Source organism: Apus apus, chromosome 6 (genome assembly GCF_020740795.1).
Source record: "Apus apus isolate bApuApu2 chromosome 6, bApuApu2.pri.cur, whole genome shotgun sequence".
Taxonomy (NCBI): Eukaryota; Metazoa; Chordata; class Aves; order Apodiformes; family Apodidae; genus Apus; species Apus apus.
The window spans coordinates 7,048,823-7,063,769 of NC_067287.1; the positions used below are offsets into that span (position 1 = coordinate 7,048,823).

General features: G+C 41.7%; 1 protein-coding gene across 1 annotated transcript; it reads right to left on the reverse strand.

Annotated features, from left to right (window-relative positions):
• Positions 1–219: 219 nt before the first annotated feature.
• On the reverse strand, positions 220–14,513 carry UBXN4 (UBX domain protein 4). The gene is made up of 13 exons (XM_051623439.1): positions 14,375–14,513; positions 8,133–8,235; positions 7,263–7,291; positions 6,296–6,414; positions 5,577–5,739; positions 5,012–5,114; positions 4,498–4,552; positions 4,183–4,347; positions 3,390–3,517; positions 2,554–2,656; positions 2,105–2,236; positions 1,567–1,775; positions 220–852 (listed from the first exon to the last, which is right to left on the reverse strand). The coding sequence occupies exons 1-13, from the start codon at positions 14,454–14,456 to the stop codon at positions 714–716; spliced, it is 1,530 nt and encodes a 509-aa protein (XP_051479399.1). The 5' UTR covers positions 14,457–14,513; the 3' UTR covers positions 220–713.
• Between the last annotated feature and the right edge of the window lie 434 nt (positions 14,514–14,947).

Consider the following 14,947-nt stretch of genomic DNA (forward strand, 5'->3'; position numbering starts at 1 on the left):
GTCATGAACAGTCTTCTTTTTTCTTCCTATATCATAGGCTGGTCCCAAAATGCTATTTCAGATGTGTTTTACCAGATTTTAATATGAACAACTCCCCAGTAAGGAAATTTAAACTGAAACAAAAAGTTTGTCTGCTATATTTTCTATTTCAGTGTGTGATCCTAACTGCTTGCTTCCTTGTGACTAAACTACTTCAGAGGAACTTCACAGAGAAGGCAGTTATGTTTTCTGGAAAATAGTTTATTGAGTGCTTGGGAAATTAAAAACTACAAGGTTTTGCTTGCAGTTGCAGAAGCAAGAAAAAAGTTAAACATAAATTAGTTACCTGATTTGCTACTTATAGTGCTTCTGAAACCCTCATTTTAATCAGTCATTTCCTACCATGACCTTTATATTAATATCTGGCCCTTAAATTTATGTAGCAGAATATTTATAGATTAAAAAGTGCCTTTCTCTGGCAGTAGGGTAATGATTACGAAAGCTGATGGAAATTTTCAGTCTTTGCTTCTAGGCCTCAGCTACACCCCACTTGCTTTTTCTGACTTAAAGAGACTTTATTCCATACTTCACTGGAGAAATAAGAATTTTAAGTAAGTCAGTCACTGTAGAATAAGCCCCACTTGTCCATAATCTTTAGTTGACTTAAATCAAATAAGGAAAAAAAAAAAAAGAAAGAAAAAGCCAGAGACAGTGATTATTGCAGTTACTCAAAACTACATTTGTTGTGTAGAATTTCCATTCCAAGTATTGTTTTCATCTTCTCCATCATCTTGAGTCCTCAGTCTATATATTTTTCCTTCTTTTTTGAAGTCTTCCCCCCGCTTTTCCACTACTCGTTTCCTGACTGCTTGCCTAGGGTACAAAAGACAGTGAGGTTTGAAAGTTTCCCCTGGTAATAATTACTTACTGCATTCACTTCTTGTGTAAATCATGCATCCTTCCTTAACTCTTATCCCCAGTAATAGTAATCTTTAGCCCTTTGTTTCCTTGGGAAGCAATAACCAACTGAAAATGTCATTTAGCAAATGGACAAACTGACAATCTCATTTGCCCTGGAAAACACCTGACCTTGAAAAGGGTTACAGTGGCTCTCCAGGTACAAGGGAGCTCTCTCATTCTCAAACCATTACTAAACCTTGTCAAAATCAGATCTCAGTTGCTTGGGTTTCTTGTACCACAGTACCATAACAATCTGACATCTAATTTTTAAAATTTTCATCTTCCAAATGGTATCAGCTCAGGGGAAACCCACATTTATAGTTACAGCTGAATTCTCTATTCCTATGGGACTGCAAGGCAATGCTTTTTCTGCTCTGTAACAGGAAGCTGAAGCAAACAATAAGGAGTTACCTAATCACACATATAAAAAACAAGCATCCAGTCAGAGCTGCCACTTAGTTTACCAGCCACCAGGTTATCCCTTTTACACAGAGGGAAGGGTGGTGGCCAGAAACTGCAAGGAGAGGGCAGCAGTTAAAGACAGATACAGTTCAGTTCCCCACTACGTGATGGAAACAACTCCTGCAACTACTCTGAGAAACAGCTGCCATGAACAGTTGTGGTTACCTGCTCTGCTCAATGCTGCCAGATGTCGAAGGATGTGAATGGTCTTGCTGATGAGCTGATCTCACAGCAGACTGTGAGGGGGGTGGACTTGAAAACAGGAAGTTGCTAATAAATCTCCAAACGGCTAAGAGAGGATACAGTATGGTGCCCAAGAACTTCCACAGATCACCGCCTGAAGCCTGAACAACAGAAGTAGCAGGTCTTCCTGCCTGGTGAGAAACACAAAGCAAAGTTGTCAGGTATTGAAGTCATGCTCCTGTAGACAGAGTATTTTGTACATAATTTAGAAGCAGCTCAATAGACACAAGAGAACTCCTTTGGTTACATATTAAAATATCTATACCACCATTTATCGGCTTCAGAAAAAGTCCTCCAAATCAGTCCTGACAAAAGTGAAACTTATTTTTCAATCTCTCCTAGACACAGAAAAGACCAAAATTCAAGCCAATTATCATGGCTGACTAATAGCAGATATACAGCTACAGTACAGCTGTTTGCAAGGAAGCAAAACCCAGACAACTCAAAGCCCAACACCTACCGGCAGCAACACGACTGAAGCACTTGGTGCTAACTCTAGTTCCAGTAATTTCTTTCCATAATCTTCTTTGGTAAACTCCCTTCTGGGAAACATTGTCGCCAGTGAAAAATTGCCATAAGCATTACCAACTGTCTGTGAAAAGAAAAACATTGGCACCTGTTCATTTTCAAACAACTGCAGGTTTGCCAACTGAGTGTACCTTGCCATAGTGACCTGAGAGTTCTAATACAATCGATCATCTTCATATAAAGAAAGGAAGGGTTTTTCATATCCTACTATGTCTAGCTAATGACAAAGGCAGTTGGTGGCACTGGAAAAGGCTGCTACCAACACCCCCTTCAAACAAACAAAAAAAGCAGCTTATGACATTTCCACCATGATCAACAACTAGCTGATGATACACCAAGTTGTAATCAGCATGTAACTGAGAAAACGAAGCACCAGTTTACCTGTGCAGCAAACTGCCTCGCCTCTTCCAGCCGTGCTTCAGAGGGGAACTGGTTAGTAAAGGAAGATCCATCTGGGAGGCGGAATTGAATCCTGGCTATTGCACTGCAGGACATGGAGCAGGGTCAGTCAGTGTATGCACAGTTACAAGCAGGACACAACTGAAAAGAGACTGGCTCTTCCTTCACTTCTCAGATATGTATATATGTATATATATGTATCAGTAAGATCCCCTCTCGGTCTTCTCTTCTCTAGGCTAAACAGTGCCAGGTCACTCAGCCTTTCCTCATAGGACAGGTGTTCCCATCCCTTAATCATCCTTGTAGTCTCCATTGGACACTCTCAAATAAATCCCTGTCCCTCTTGAACTGAGGAGCCCAGAACTGGACACAATACTCCAGAATCCAAGCCAACTGTGCACCCAGCCAAACAACTGGGTTGGCACTGTGCTCCCAGCTCAGTTCTGACTTCATCTCATCATTTTGTCTAGTCATTATCTATCACATTCTCACCTTATCTAGTTCCCCACCTAGCCCCGTTATATGTGGTATTTAAAGACAGAAAAAGCTCTTCTCTAACTAAAATACCACACAAAGAAAGGTTGTTAGTGTTTCATAATCAGGAATGACAAAAGGATGAAAGTTATCAGAGAACATAATATTAATGTAAATAACTACAAATAAATAATAAAGAAAGTCAACTTTTTTATGTCACTTTAAGCAGTTAAAAAAGGCATCAATTACTAGATTAGGATGTGTATTAAATCTCTTCAAAATTGACAAAGCTTTATTTACCTCTGTCCCCAAAAATATACACTTCTTTCTCTACAGGAACTCACCTTCGCTCCCGTTGAGCTGCTTCTTTTCTGGCCTCTATTTCAGCCTGTTTAGCCTGGAGAGCTGCAGCTTTTGCAGCTTCTGCTTCTTCCTTTGATTTTGCAAAGCGAGCTGCTCTCTCAGCACGATCCTGTGAAAGGACCAAGCAGAAACCTTAGTTTTTATCATTAATTGGAGCTTAATATTCAGTTCATTCAGAGTTGCGACCTACACTCAGTACCCAGCAAGGGGGAAAAGACAGTAGTGCTGCAAAGAATTCTGTGGTGCCAGACTGCACCATCTGGTGTCATTAGCCATGGTGACACTTTTCAGTGAGTCACTTTCATAGTTGTTCATAGCTGATCTTCCCATGCATGTTTTACACTCCAATGAAGAGAAAGGGAAAACTGTTATGACAAGTTACACCATTACAGTTCTAAGTGTTCTAGGCCAAAATCTAGTAAGGAGGCATTTCAGTTGTTACAAATTGTATATATATATGTACACAGATAAATACAAACTTAGAAAAAAATCCTCGCCATCACTTAGAGATCAGTGTTCTCCTGCATGTTCCACAATTAATCATCCCCTTGCTTCTGTTCCAGAACTATGCTTAAATTGCAATTCTTTCTATGGTAATTCTCCACTTGATTCAAGCAGCACGACAGAAAAGTGGGTATATTCATTCAGATAGAAAAGATCATCATTAATACAAATGCAGAAGCTTCATTTTATACACAGAAAAGGCTACATAAACTCCAAACACATTAATTCTTACAATGGCCCTTGTGAGAGAGAGGCAGCAAGCTACCTTACCATTGCAATCTGTTGTCTGATCCGCTCTCTAGCAGCCTTCTCTTCTGCCTTTTCCCTGTTCCTCTCCTCTAACATGCGTTTTGTCAGTTCTTCCTCCTGCCGCCTTTTGTACTCCAACATTTCTTTACCAGTTTTTCTCCGTTCAATTTCTTTCTTAATTTCTCTCTGAATAACAAGAGAGACAAACACTGGAACCATGAAATTGCCTTGGATAAGAGTAAGACAAGACTGAAGTCCACTTGCTTAAAAAGGAATTAAACATTTAACCAAATAACAGTATAAAACTTTGCAAGTGGTTTTACATTTTTGTGTTACCTGTTCTTCCTCTTTCCTTTTCTCTTCTCGTCTTTCTTCAAGTTTTTTTGTTATTCTAGATTTAAGAATAAAATTAAGTCTTAAAATGGTAGTATCTGTTATTAAAATTTTAAAATGTTAATGAAGCATTTGCAAACAGAAGAAGGGAAGACATGAAAAGGGACGTAAAAAATCTAGGTTAGCACTTTATCACCCCAGTTTCAAGTGCTTTCAGTTCAATGTTTTAAGTTCTTCAAAATTTTTGCAAGCACATTGTATTCAAGTTATATCAAAGGAGAACATCTTTAGTTTTCCAGACTAATTTAAATTTAAAAGTAATTTAAAAGCAGTTTTTACATTAACCCTAGTATTGTCACAGACATCTAAAGAAAAAGAAGACCACATAAATGTTTGCCAAATGATAACAGCACCAAAAATCCTTTAATTAAGCCTGTTTGTTCAAAACCTCCCCAAACAACAAAACTGCCTCCTGAGAAACAATTACAATACATTAGCAACTTAGCAAAAGACCTACCTTTCTACTTTGAGTGTAAGATCATTCACAGGCTGAGCATCACTCACTTGTTCATCTGAAGAATTAGTAGCTTCCTGGCTTGCTTGACCTGAATTTGCTCCATCTTTGAGTAATTTACAAGAAAGCAATGCATAGGAGAAAAATAAAAGGTGTGTTTCTTCTAATTAAAAAAATTACTAAGCTCACTGACAGCCATAATTTGCACCTACTAGGTCCCAAGGAGATATGAGATATGAGGGTCTGCTATTTAGACTTCCTCCTGCCCCCCCAGTTTGGTTTCAGGTTACTAACCCAAAGAAACTTAAAATGTAATCCTGTTTCAAGAAACTATACACAATGTTTATTGTATTGTGAACTTTCAGTTTCTCACTCATTAAAACTAAGCAGAATGACAAATTATCCTTCCCTCTAGACTTGCAAGAAGCATTCTGGGGTACCCAAGTTTTTCCTCAACAAGTCCACTCAATATATTGCCTTTTATGTACCATCATACAGCAACTTCAGCAAATGAAAACTATTTCAAAAGCTAATCAGCTAGTGTTTGTGTAAAAATACCAAACATTACCAGCAGGAGCTCTTATTGTCTCAGATGTAACAGCCCTTGGAGAGTCACAAAACTCTTCTGCTCTGGATTGTGTATTTTCTGGAGCACCATCAGACTGAGAGGAGGGACAGGGAGCAGATGACTGACTGCCATTTTCCAAAGGCTGCCCTTTTACTGTGTGCATCTAGGAAATGGGGGAATAAAACCAAGACTATGAAACTGCTGGTATTTTCCACAGGTTCAAAGGTCAAGACAAATATTTTTGGAGAATCAGCACTATTTAAAAGACAAAACTAATTATCACACATGGCTGAGTATGATGCAATTTTTTCCTAATCTTAATCTTACACTTGAAATCAAAGTGATAAAACTACCTACATGTATGTTATGTTCCATAGCATAATTTTCTAAATCCACATTAAACAAACAATATTAAAAAAACACGTATGAACTGAAAGAGTAATTGGTATGTCATTCCAGTTTAGAGTTTGTGACATATTTCTTTAATACTGTAGGTGTCATACAGATGATCTAAAACAATCTATGAAACAAAAAATAACATAGTATTTCTACATAGTGCTTTCCATCATGTTCGTTTTGTGTCCTCAATTTCAGTTAGCAGGCTGTGCTCTCAGAGAACCAGTAATTCATCCTTCCCCAAGGCACATGCTAAGGGCCAGGGACATCTCCTGTCCTGAGCACATGATTGAAACGATGCAGTCTCTTGGCAAAAGTGTTACCTGTTTAACTTTATGGATTCTGGTAACAAGCTCTTCAACAGAAACACTGCCAGCAACTACTTCCAAAGGGATCCCATTGTCTCCTATAAAAAAACTGGATGGAACGCACACTACAGGATCTGCACAGCAACAGTTAAGGGCAATAAATGACAGAAGTTTATGAAGTAATTTTAAAAGGAAAAGCAGAAGTCCTTCCTACAGAAGTTTATGGAGCAATATTCTATCTCCACCTAGTTGCCCATAGTCAGTGTCAAGGGAGGAAGAAAAAAAAGACATTCACAATAATACTGGAAAACATTATCTACAACTGATAGTATTTCTTCTTTTCTTTGAAATAGTTTATGCCAAAATATTTTTCTCCTACACACATATCTGAGAACTGATTATGCTTTGACTTGGAAGCTTTTGTTTTAGTGTGAGACAACATCTTATGTAGACAATAATGAAGTCTTTACAGCGTTAAAAAAATCCAAATTAAGGTTCTGGATTCCCTTTCAGTACCTCTAAGGTACTGAATTTCACAGCATCACACGGAATTCCTGACCTATGTGCAGTGACCTACTTAAGGTAGGCAGATATTTACTTAACTTCATACCTGTGTATAACAGAATCCAGTCCGCTACTTGTTCTTTCTCCCCTGAACTCCAGTGAGTAATTTAAAGCATTGCTTCTTTGTTTTCTAATACTGATTATTTTGCTTACATAAAGCTTTGCATAATTTTCTATTTGGAGAATTACCTAGAATTAACATTAAAAATAACCCAACTTGTTTACTTTCTCTAAGAACTGACAGTAAGTTGAATACACAGACAGTATCTTCTTAACTACACAGTTTATTGCATATTTTTGTGCCAGATGTATTTCTAATAATATTGCTTGGAAATATTTGTCTTAAGAACAGTGTTAACTTGTAAAGAGCAATTACCTGTATTCATAATGTAGCATCTGAACTGATCTCAAAGGATACAAATTTGAGAAAACTGGAGGCATGCTTCACTGTTTGAAAGAAAAGATTCTTTTAGGAGGAGCAATCACTTTGGAACAACTTCAGATTCTCTTTCATCATAAATAACTGTCCCACACAGAAAACTATTTAAATACCTGAAAGAACACTTCAAGCAAATTTGCACTGCATCTTCTCATTAACATTTTGCATAAGTGTCAACATGGTGATAAGCCCTGGTTATCACAGTTGACTACATAGGATTTAAGGAAACAGAGCTAAGAAGCAAATCAGGAAAAAGACATCTAGTCTATTGAGTGCAAATAATACAGTAAGTAAAATAAAACATCTGTAAAAGATTTAAAATACCACCATTTTGGGAAATCTCAATGTACTTTCTGCACATGGATTAGAACACTTAAACATAACAAAAATAGCAGAGTAATTTCCCCAGGAACTTCAATGCTTCTCTATTCCATGTGTTACAATAGAGACAAACATATTTTCTCTAGGGCTTTACAGATTTTTATCTTTGTGAATTCACGAGAGTTTTTCAATTCATGATGTAACTTGGCAAATTAAGAACTGCCTCAAGATTGTTTGCATTTTGTTTCCAGCTTTTTTACATAACTTTTGTGTCTCTTCCTGTTGCCCTGGGGACAGCCTTCAGCATTCTTTTACTAGCACTGAAATACACAATGAATATTCTGAAGAACACAACAGTAAATTTTTAAATTCTGAATTTTCTCAGGCTCTAGTGGCTTCAGGAGTACTGAATTCACTTATGCTCTGGAACCTTGAATTTAAACTAGCTGCAAGGACTTCAAAAGCCTCTTACTCTCGTCATCATCAATGGAAGATTGTATAAGAGACAGAATTAGAATAGGATCAAACCTTTTTGTGTCGATTTTAATAGCAACAAAACCATCTGAGGCAGCTTCAGTCACTTTCTCATCTTCCCACCTTGCAGCCATCTCAGCAGATTGTTCATCCTCACCTGCAAGATACAGCACACGTGTGAAGCTAAACCAACCACAAATTGCTGTTTCTGGTGGAATTTTAGCTTTGCTTCAGTTGCTTGAAATCACCTTTGGAAGACACTCTTGTGATTACTTTCAAGTCAGTTTATTATTTATTTTTTTAATAATCTGGAGACAATTCACTCCAGCTGATTAGGCTCCCTAACATACCAAAACACCCTCCCAAGGCAACAAACTTGTAGTTTTCACAGTCACTGAACTGCACAGTGAGCCGGTCCGTGGGAGCAGAAGGGTCTGAACCACGCAGATGGAACAGTGATAGAGGAACTGGAGGTGATGGTGAGTCTGCAGCCTGGCTCGATTGCATCATCTAATTACACAACCACCGAAGGGCCTCATTTTCATGTCACAAGGAGCATGCTTACACTTCAGTGTTGTGCTCCTACTCTCAAAATACACAAGAAGATCCCAGAGAGGATACCACTGCTTCTCCCTGACTTTGTGTGACCTGCCAACATGCTAAAACTATCCACTGCTTACTCCTCATTATAAATTTAATTACATATCGGTACACCAGCTGCTAACAGGTAAAACTACATTTTTCAGCCCTTGTAAATACATAATTCAGCAGACAAGATTTCACAGTCTGATGGTGTTAAAAAACCCCACAAACCCAGAAACACTCATTTGCAGGATTGTTTGTAACTTAGTTTTGTATTCCAGTTCCTAACATGAACAGTAACAGCAAGACAGTAGGAAAAGGAGTGAGGAGCACAGAGGAACCAGAGTAACAGCAGAACAGGAGCTACTTAAGTAAGAGAAACTGAAAAGTTGTTTTAGGGCCACAGATTCAAAAGTGTTATTTTAATCAGAAGAAACACTTTTGTCTTCCAAAGCACCGGTTTAGTGAGGATGTGTGTTAGTAACTTTCTAATGAATCCTAACCATCCTTCAACAAGTAAATTGGCCTGCAATTTGTTTATCTTCAATCTGCATTAATTCCTAGCAGCTTGGAATCAACTGTACTCTTGAAGAATTTGAGTCACAAGTATAGAAGTACAGTAGTCCATTATTCAATGACAACAACAAACCATTTGTTTGTTTCATCCCAGTTGCCATTTCATGCACTATTTTTCACTTGATAAAGATCAGGAGTTATACATGTAGTCCCTGGGGAAGCACTGGCTGCCTTAAGGCCAGAACTCGCTGGCCACAATGTTTGTCTGAGACACATCTAACAAAAATACACCAATTTTGTAAAAGCGTTTTCCAACCGTATGTATTGATCTCTCCCTGCAAGTACTGAGCCAAGTATGAAAGTATTAATCTCTATTACTATTATTCTACATAAGCTAATAAATATTTAGGATATTTTATGGGGGAACCTCTCCTCTTCCTTGAAGTGCAGTGCTTCCAGCTGCGACCAATGGAAGCAGCTGTTCTGCCAAGAGTGGTTTGGCCTCCTCCCCCATTTCCAAATGCTCAGAGACAGACAGCTGCCTCACACACACTTTCTCAAAAGGACATGTGCTCATCCGATTATACTACTAAAAATATCTAAATACTTGCCTAACACCAACTTTTCCATACAAACAACTGCTGTAGAAAAAGAATGCTGAAAGACACAAACAGCTCAGAAGGTGTCCACAGTACAGTCTCCGAGACATGTGACCCATGAATGAAAATGCTGGTCACTCACATTTTATACAGATCGATGCCATGAAACACAAGTTTAATATTGTGACTACCCACAGAATAGTTGCTTATTCTCCTACATTTTTTTGTTTTGATGACCCTTTCTCACTTGGGGATTAAGGTTCATTTATTATAATACTGTAGTAGTAATTACATCCTCAAACCTTCCAGGTCACAGGAAAAGCATCAGAAAAGGCAGGAGGTCAAGCTGAACAGACCTCGACATAATTCATCATTCTGCTAAACACTGAGCTATCACAACTGCCTCAGAATCCTAGTTCCTAAGACGCTCAGATTTCTTATGTTCCTCAAACAAAAGCACAGCTTCATTTCACTTACTGGAAAGACCTGTACATAATTCAAAGTCACACTTGCTCGTCTCTTAAATTTGGTCAGGTAAATTTACATATCTATATAGGAAAAACTTAACCATAATTCCTCAAGTGATTCAGGTAACAGAAAGAGACTCTTCTTCCACAACAATTTAGTTCCTGTATGAGGAACTTACTCAAAACCATCACAGGTTGCCAAAGGACTAATTCCCCTATTCCTCAGCACACAGTCAGCACACTTCTTCTTCAGAAGAAAGATAAGCCTAGCTGACTTCTCAATGTCCAACATTTCGTAACTTCTCAGTAAGAGTAAGGATTGTCCATTCTGGAAATAAAGAAAACCAGGACATTAGCTTCTTCACCTCCTCCTCCTTTGTATACTTTCACATATTCAGCTTCAAAAGTGTTTTGATACAGCTTGGCTACAAAACACTAACAAACAGTTTGTTGACTGCAAACCAGTGCTTTGCAAAAAAATAATCTAAAACCAAAGTTATTAATAAAGTAAGGAGTCTTTCTACAAATATTACTGAAAAGAGACACAAAGACACCAGATGGAAGTTCCCTCCATTTTTTCACTTTGGAGAAGGACTTTTTATGAGTAGCCTGGTATTTTCATGATCAGAACATGTTTAACTTTTGGAAAGAATAATCTTAAATACCTCAGTCAGAACAGCGGAGTTATCTGACAGGGTTTCATATCAAATGAACAATTAACATTAGATTAATGAAAGGAGTTTTTTTAACTCTGCAGGCTAGAAAATTACCGACAGAAGAGATACCAACGAGATACCACAGATATTCACCAGACTTGTTTCAGTATCACAAATAACTTCTCCCTTGGCAGCAGCAGAACCTACTTGCCATCGTTTGATGCCACAAAGTAACTTGTCTGCTTCCTAAACAGAACTTCCTTGCTCAACGCCTAGAGAAGCCTGTAATGTAACATCTCACTTTAATATTTTAAATCAGTTTGCAAGGCACACACACTTCATCTCTCATGCTCCCTGGAGACTATGGAGCAATCCCCTTCATTGGAACTTCCTGTGATTTCACCAGGATCTTTAATATGCTTACACAACTGCAGCACCAGAACATGCCATGAAGGTTTTGAAACTGAGCTAAGAAATGTTAGGATTATGGCTGCAAACAAGAATGTTAAAGAAAAAAACTGGTTGAACAACATGAAATTGCAGTCATAAACACCACCTCACTGTTAAGATAAATAGCCACATTATTCCTTACTTGACTGGAAAATATTCTAGAATCAGAAAGAATAATCCTGTTCATTTTCTATCGCCTGTTTAGAGGAGTGCATGAAGAGGGAGAGAGGGACAGACAGATGGTAGCAGAAACCAAAGAGAGATGGACCTACTAGAATTCACTAATTTTTTGCCAAGGCTGCATCTAATAGCTGTCCTCCACAGTGGCCATCTTAAAATTACAGTTAATTTATATTTTCAGTTTCACTAATTTTTCCTTTATTGATTTTTTTGGCCCCATATACATTATTGGACAAAGTGTACAAAACAAACCAGAAACACTGACCACTTCTGAAAGTATTGTTTTCCTGCTCAGAAAGCTGCTTTCAAATGCTTGTCTCTAGTGTCCATGGGCAAAGCATGTAGTGCTAAGACTCAAAGCTACCATCACCACCAGCTATGCAGTTTTAAACATGGATCTACCCAAAATACAAACCCCATAAAACCAGACTATTATTTCAGCACTCAGCATTGTTCAAACACAACCTGCTTCCACACATCATGAGAAAGTGTTTTCTTGGGCTTCCCAGCAGGCATAACAGAACTGCTTCGCAACCAGCTCCATCACAGGTCAGCAGCCCTGATTCCACTGCTACTGGGGTAGACCAGAAATTGGCAGAACTCTCCAAAACTTTCATTTTTACAATGTGGCTACCCTAAGTAACACTCCTCCAGTATGCTACAATGTCAAAACTCAGTTCCATCCCTGCAATCATAAGTTTATCTCCACTCTGTACATCTACACATTCCTACATCCAACTTGACAATATTGACATCTAAAAAAAATGTCCAGCTTTGCATACAATTTTAGTTTAATAAAAAATACTGGAGATTAGTAACAAACTGCTTCAATGTGGGTCCCCTCCAGTGAATCCTTCTGAAAGAGACTGCTCCAATATGGGTCACCTGTGGGGTTACAAGTCCCACCAGCAAAACTTCTTCAAGGGTCCTGACAGAAGCCTGTTCCAGCATGGGCTCTCCATGGGCACAGGCATCCACCTGCTCCAGCATGGGGTCTTCCATGGGCTGCAGGTGGATATTTGCTCCACCACTAACCTCCGTGGGTTGCAGGGGGACAGCCTGCTTCACCATGGTCTTCACTCTCCTTCAGCACCTGTAGCCATCTCTTGTTCTTCAAGGGCTGTTTTTCTCACACATTCTCACACCTCTGTCCCAGCTGCTGCTGCACTGCAGGTTTTTTTCCATCCCTCTTAAATGTATTATCACAGAGGTGCTACCACCATCACTGATGTGCTCAGCTTTGGCCAGTGGCAGATCTGTCTTGGAGCTGGCTGGCATTGGCTCTGTTGGACACAGGGGAGGCCTCTGGCATCTCACAGAGGCTGCCCCTGTCAACCCCCTCGCTACAAAAACCTTGCCACGCAAACCCAATACAAATAATCTGAAACACCCAAGAAATTTAGTAGACAACTTTTAACCCTGAGTAAGGATTTGAGGGAAAGATCAGCCCTTAACCAAGTCACAGCAATGTTAGGTTTCACAGGTGAAGATGTGAAGTGTTGCTAAACACTTGCCTGTGTCAGAAGTATCTTGCTGTCTACCACCTGGCTTTCCATTTGCTTTTATACAACATGCTATGATCATCTGATTATTGACTATGAGGGCAGAGAGCTACCAGGTAGGCACTGTAGGTAAACACACTAAAGCATGTTTATGAAAAAAAAGGATAAAAATCCAATCGTAAAAGGCTTTCACATCGTGGCACCCACCTGCCATCGTGATTCCTGAGCTTTAAAATGCTGCCTTAAAGTCTGCATACTCTACCCCATCCTTTCCTCCAGCAGCAACATGCTGTGGGCTGAGATCTTGACTTCTAGCAGTATGCCTACTATCCAGTAGAAAATGCTATTTTCCGTGTATAAGAAGAGTTGTGTCGACAAAGGAACTTAACCACACTTTACTTCTCTGTTCACATCCTTTGGGAGTGAACTTCTTGGAGCTAAGCAAATCCCATGGTTCAATAAGTCTTAAGGGAACAACACTGGCCACACATTCAGTGTGGTTGTTTTTTTCATGAGATGTCTAAAATACTTCAAGCCACAAGCACTTAAGGCAACAGTATAAACAAAAGAAGCACCTTATACACATCCATCAGAACACAAGAAGAAAGCTGAAGAGCCTGTCTAATGTCCTCCTCTCCCTTTACCCGTTCTGTTTTTCCAGACAGAAAGGAAACATATAAAAAAAAAAGACAAAGTGAGTTTCTACAGGTTTCTTCAATTACCATTCAGTTACAGAACCAACAGTATAGGGAACTCGAAAGGAAAAGGACACTGTAGACAAGGAGTTAAGCAAATAACTGCAGTAAGAAGTAAACGCAGGGTCGTGCGAGGATGTAGCGAAGGGAAAAGCAAAACAACCTAGCAACTCATTCCGTGCTCAGAGCAGGCCGCAGCGCCACGCTACACCGCAGCAAGGGCGAGCCGGGGCTGGGACGCCGCCGCAGCGTGCCCGGCACCGCCGGGACTCGTCCTGACACAGCAGAAATCCCGACCCGGCGGGAGGGGGAGGCGGGGAAGCAACAGCTGGCGACGGCGCTGCGGAGCCTCCGGCCAGCGCCGCCCGGGGCCGAGCGGGGCAGCGGCCGCGCCGGCTGACAGGCCGCGGGCAGGCTGGGCCCGGCCGGCGGGGCAGGCAGCGGCACTCCCCGGCACAGCCGCAACCGCCCTCGGCTGGGGGGGCCGCCGCAGCCCGGAGCCGTCCCGGCCGGCCTCGCAGCCAGCCCAGCGGCCCGTCGGAGCGGCGGCGGCTGCCTCCGGCCCCCTGCGCTGTGCCAGGGCGGGCGATGCCTGGCGCCCAGCACCGCTCCCCCCGCCCCGCCCCGCCCCGGCCCGGCCGGGCCGTACCTGAGACGAAGACGACGAAGACCGAGCTGTGCTGCTTGGCGGCGGCGATGGCAGCCGGGATGGAGCCGCCGAACCACCGCATCGCGCCGCTGCCCCGGGCGCCGCCGCCGCCGCTCCCGGCCCCGCCCCGCCTGCCGCCCCAACGGCCGGGCGCGCGCCTGCGCCCGCGGCCCCGCCCCGCCGCCCGATTGGCCCGTGCCCGCGGGCGCACGCGGGGGCGGGCGGCAGGGGCTCCCCCGCCGGGCGCCATCTTGCAGCCGGCGGGCCTGGCGGGCTGCCTGGGCAGCGCTTCCCCGTGCGCCGGGCCCGCCGCGAAACGGCTGCGGGCGGCGGCTGGAGCAGAGGGGTTCGCGCCTCTGGAGCGCCCCTCGGGCACCCCGGGGCCTGCGGGGCCGGGATAGTCGCAGTTAACCCTAGGCCCAGCATCCACCCTGGGGGTGCCAAGGGTGCGATGAGAGAAAAATGGTGGCGGAGGTGACTGACGGAAGTCCACACGAAGTGTGTTAAAAGTAGACAATGTGGCGTGCACGGGTCCCCTGTGAGTGGCAGGGTCTGAGGCCGGGACCATCCGTG

What these genes read in the sequence shown, in the direction of transcription:
- UBXN4 (XM_051623439.1), bottom strand. Translation starts at nt 14,456, where the DNA reads ATGCGGTGGTTCGGCGGCTCCATCCCGGCTGCCATCGCCGCCGCCAAG. An exon ending in TCAGACAACAGATTGCAATG is followed by an intron (nt 3,518 to 4,182) that starts GTAAGGTAGCTT and finishes GTCCTTTCACAG; the next exon opens with GATCGTGCTGAGAGAGCAGC. An exon ending in GGCAGCATTGAGCAGAGCAG is followed by an intron (nt 853 to 1,566) that starts GTAACCACAACT and finishes TTTGTACCCTAG; the next exon opens with GCAAGCAGTCAGGAAACGAG.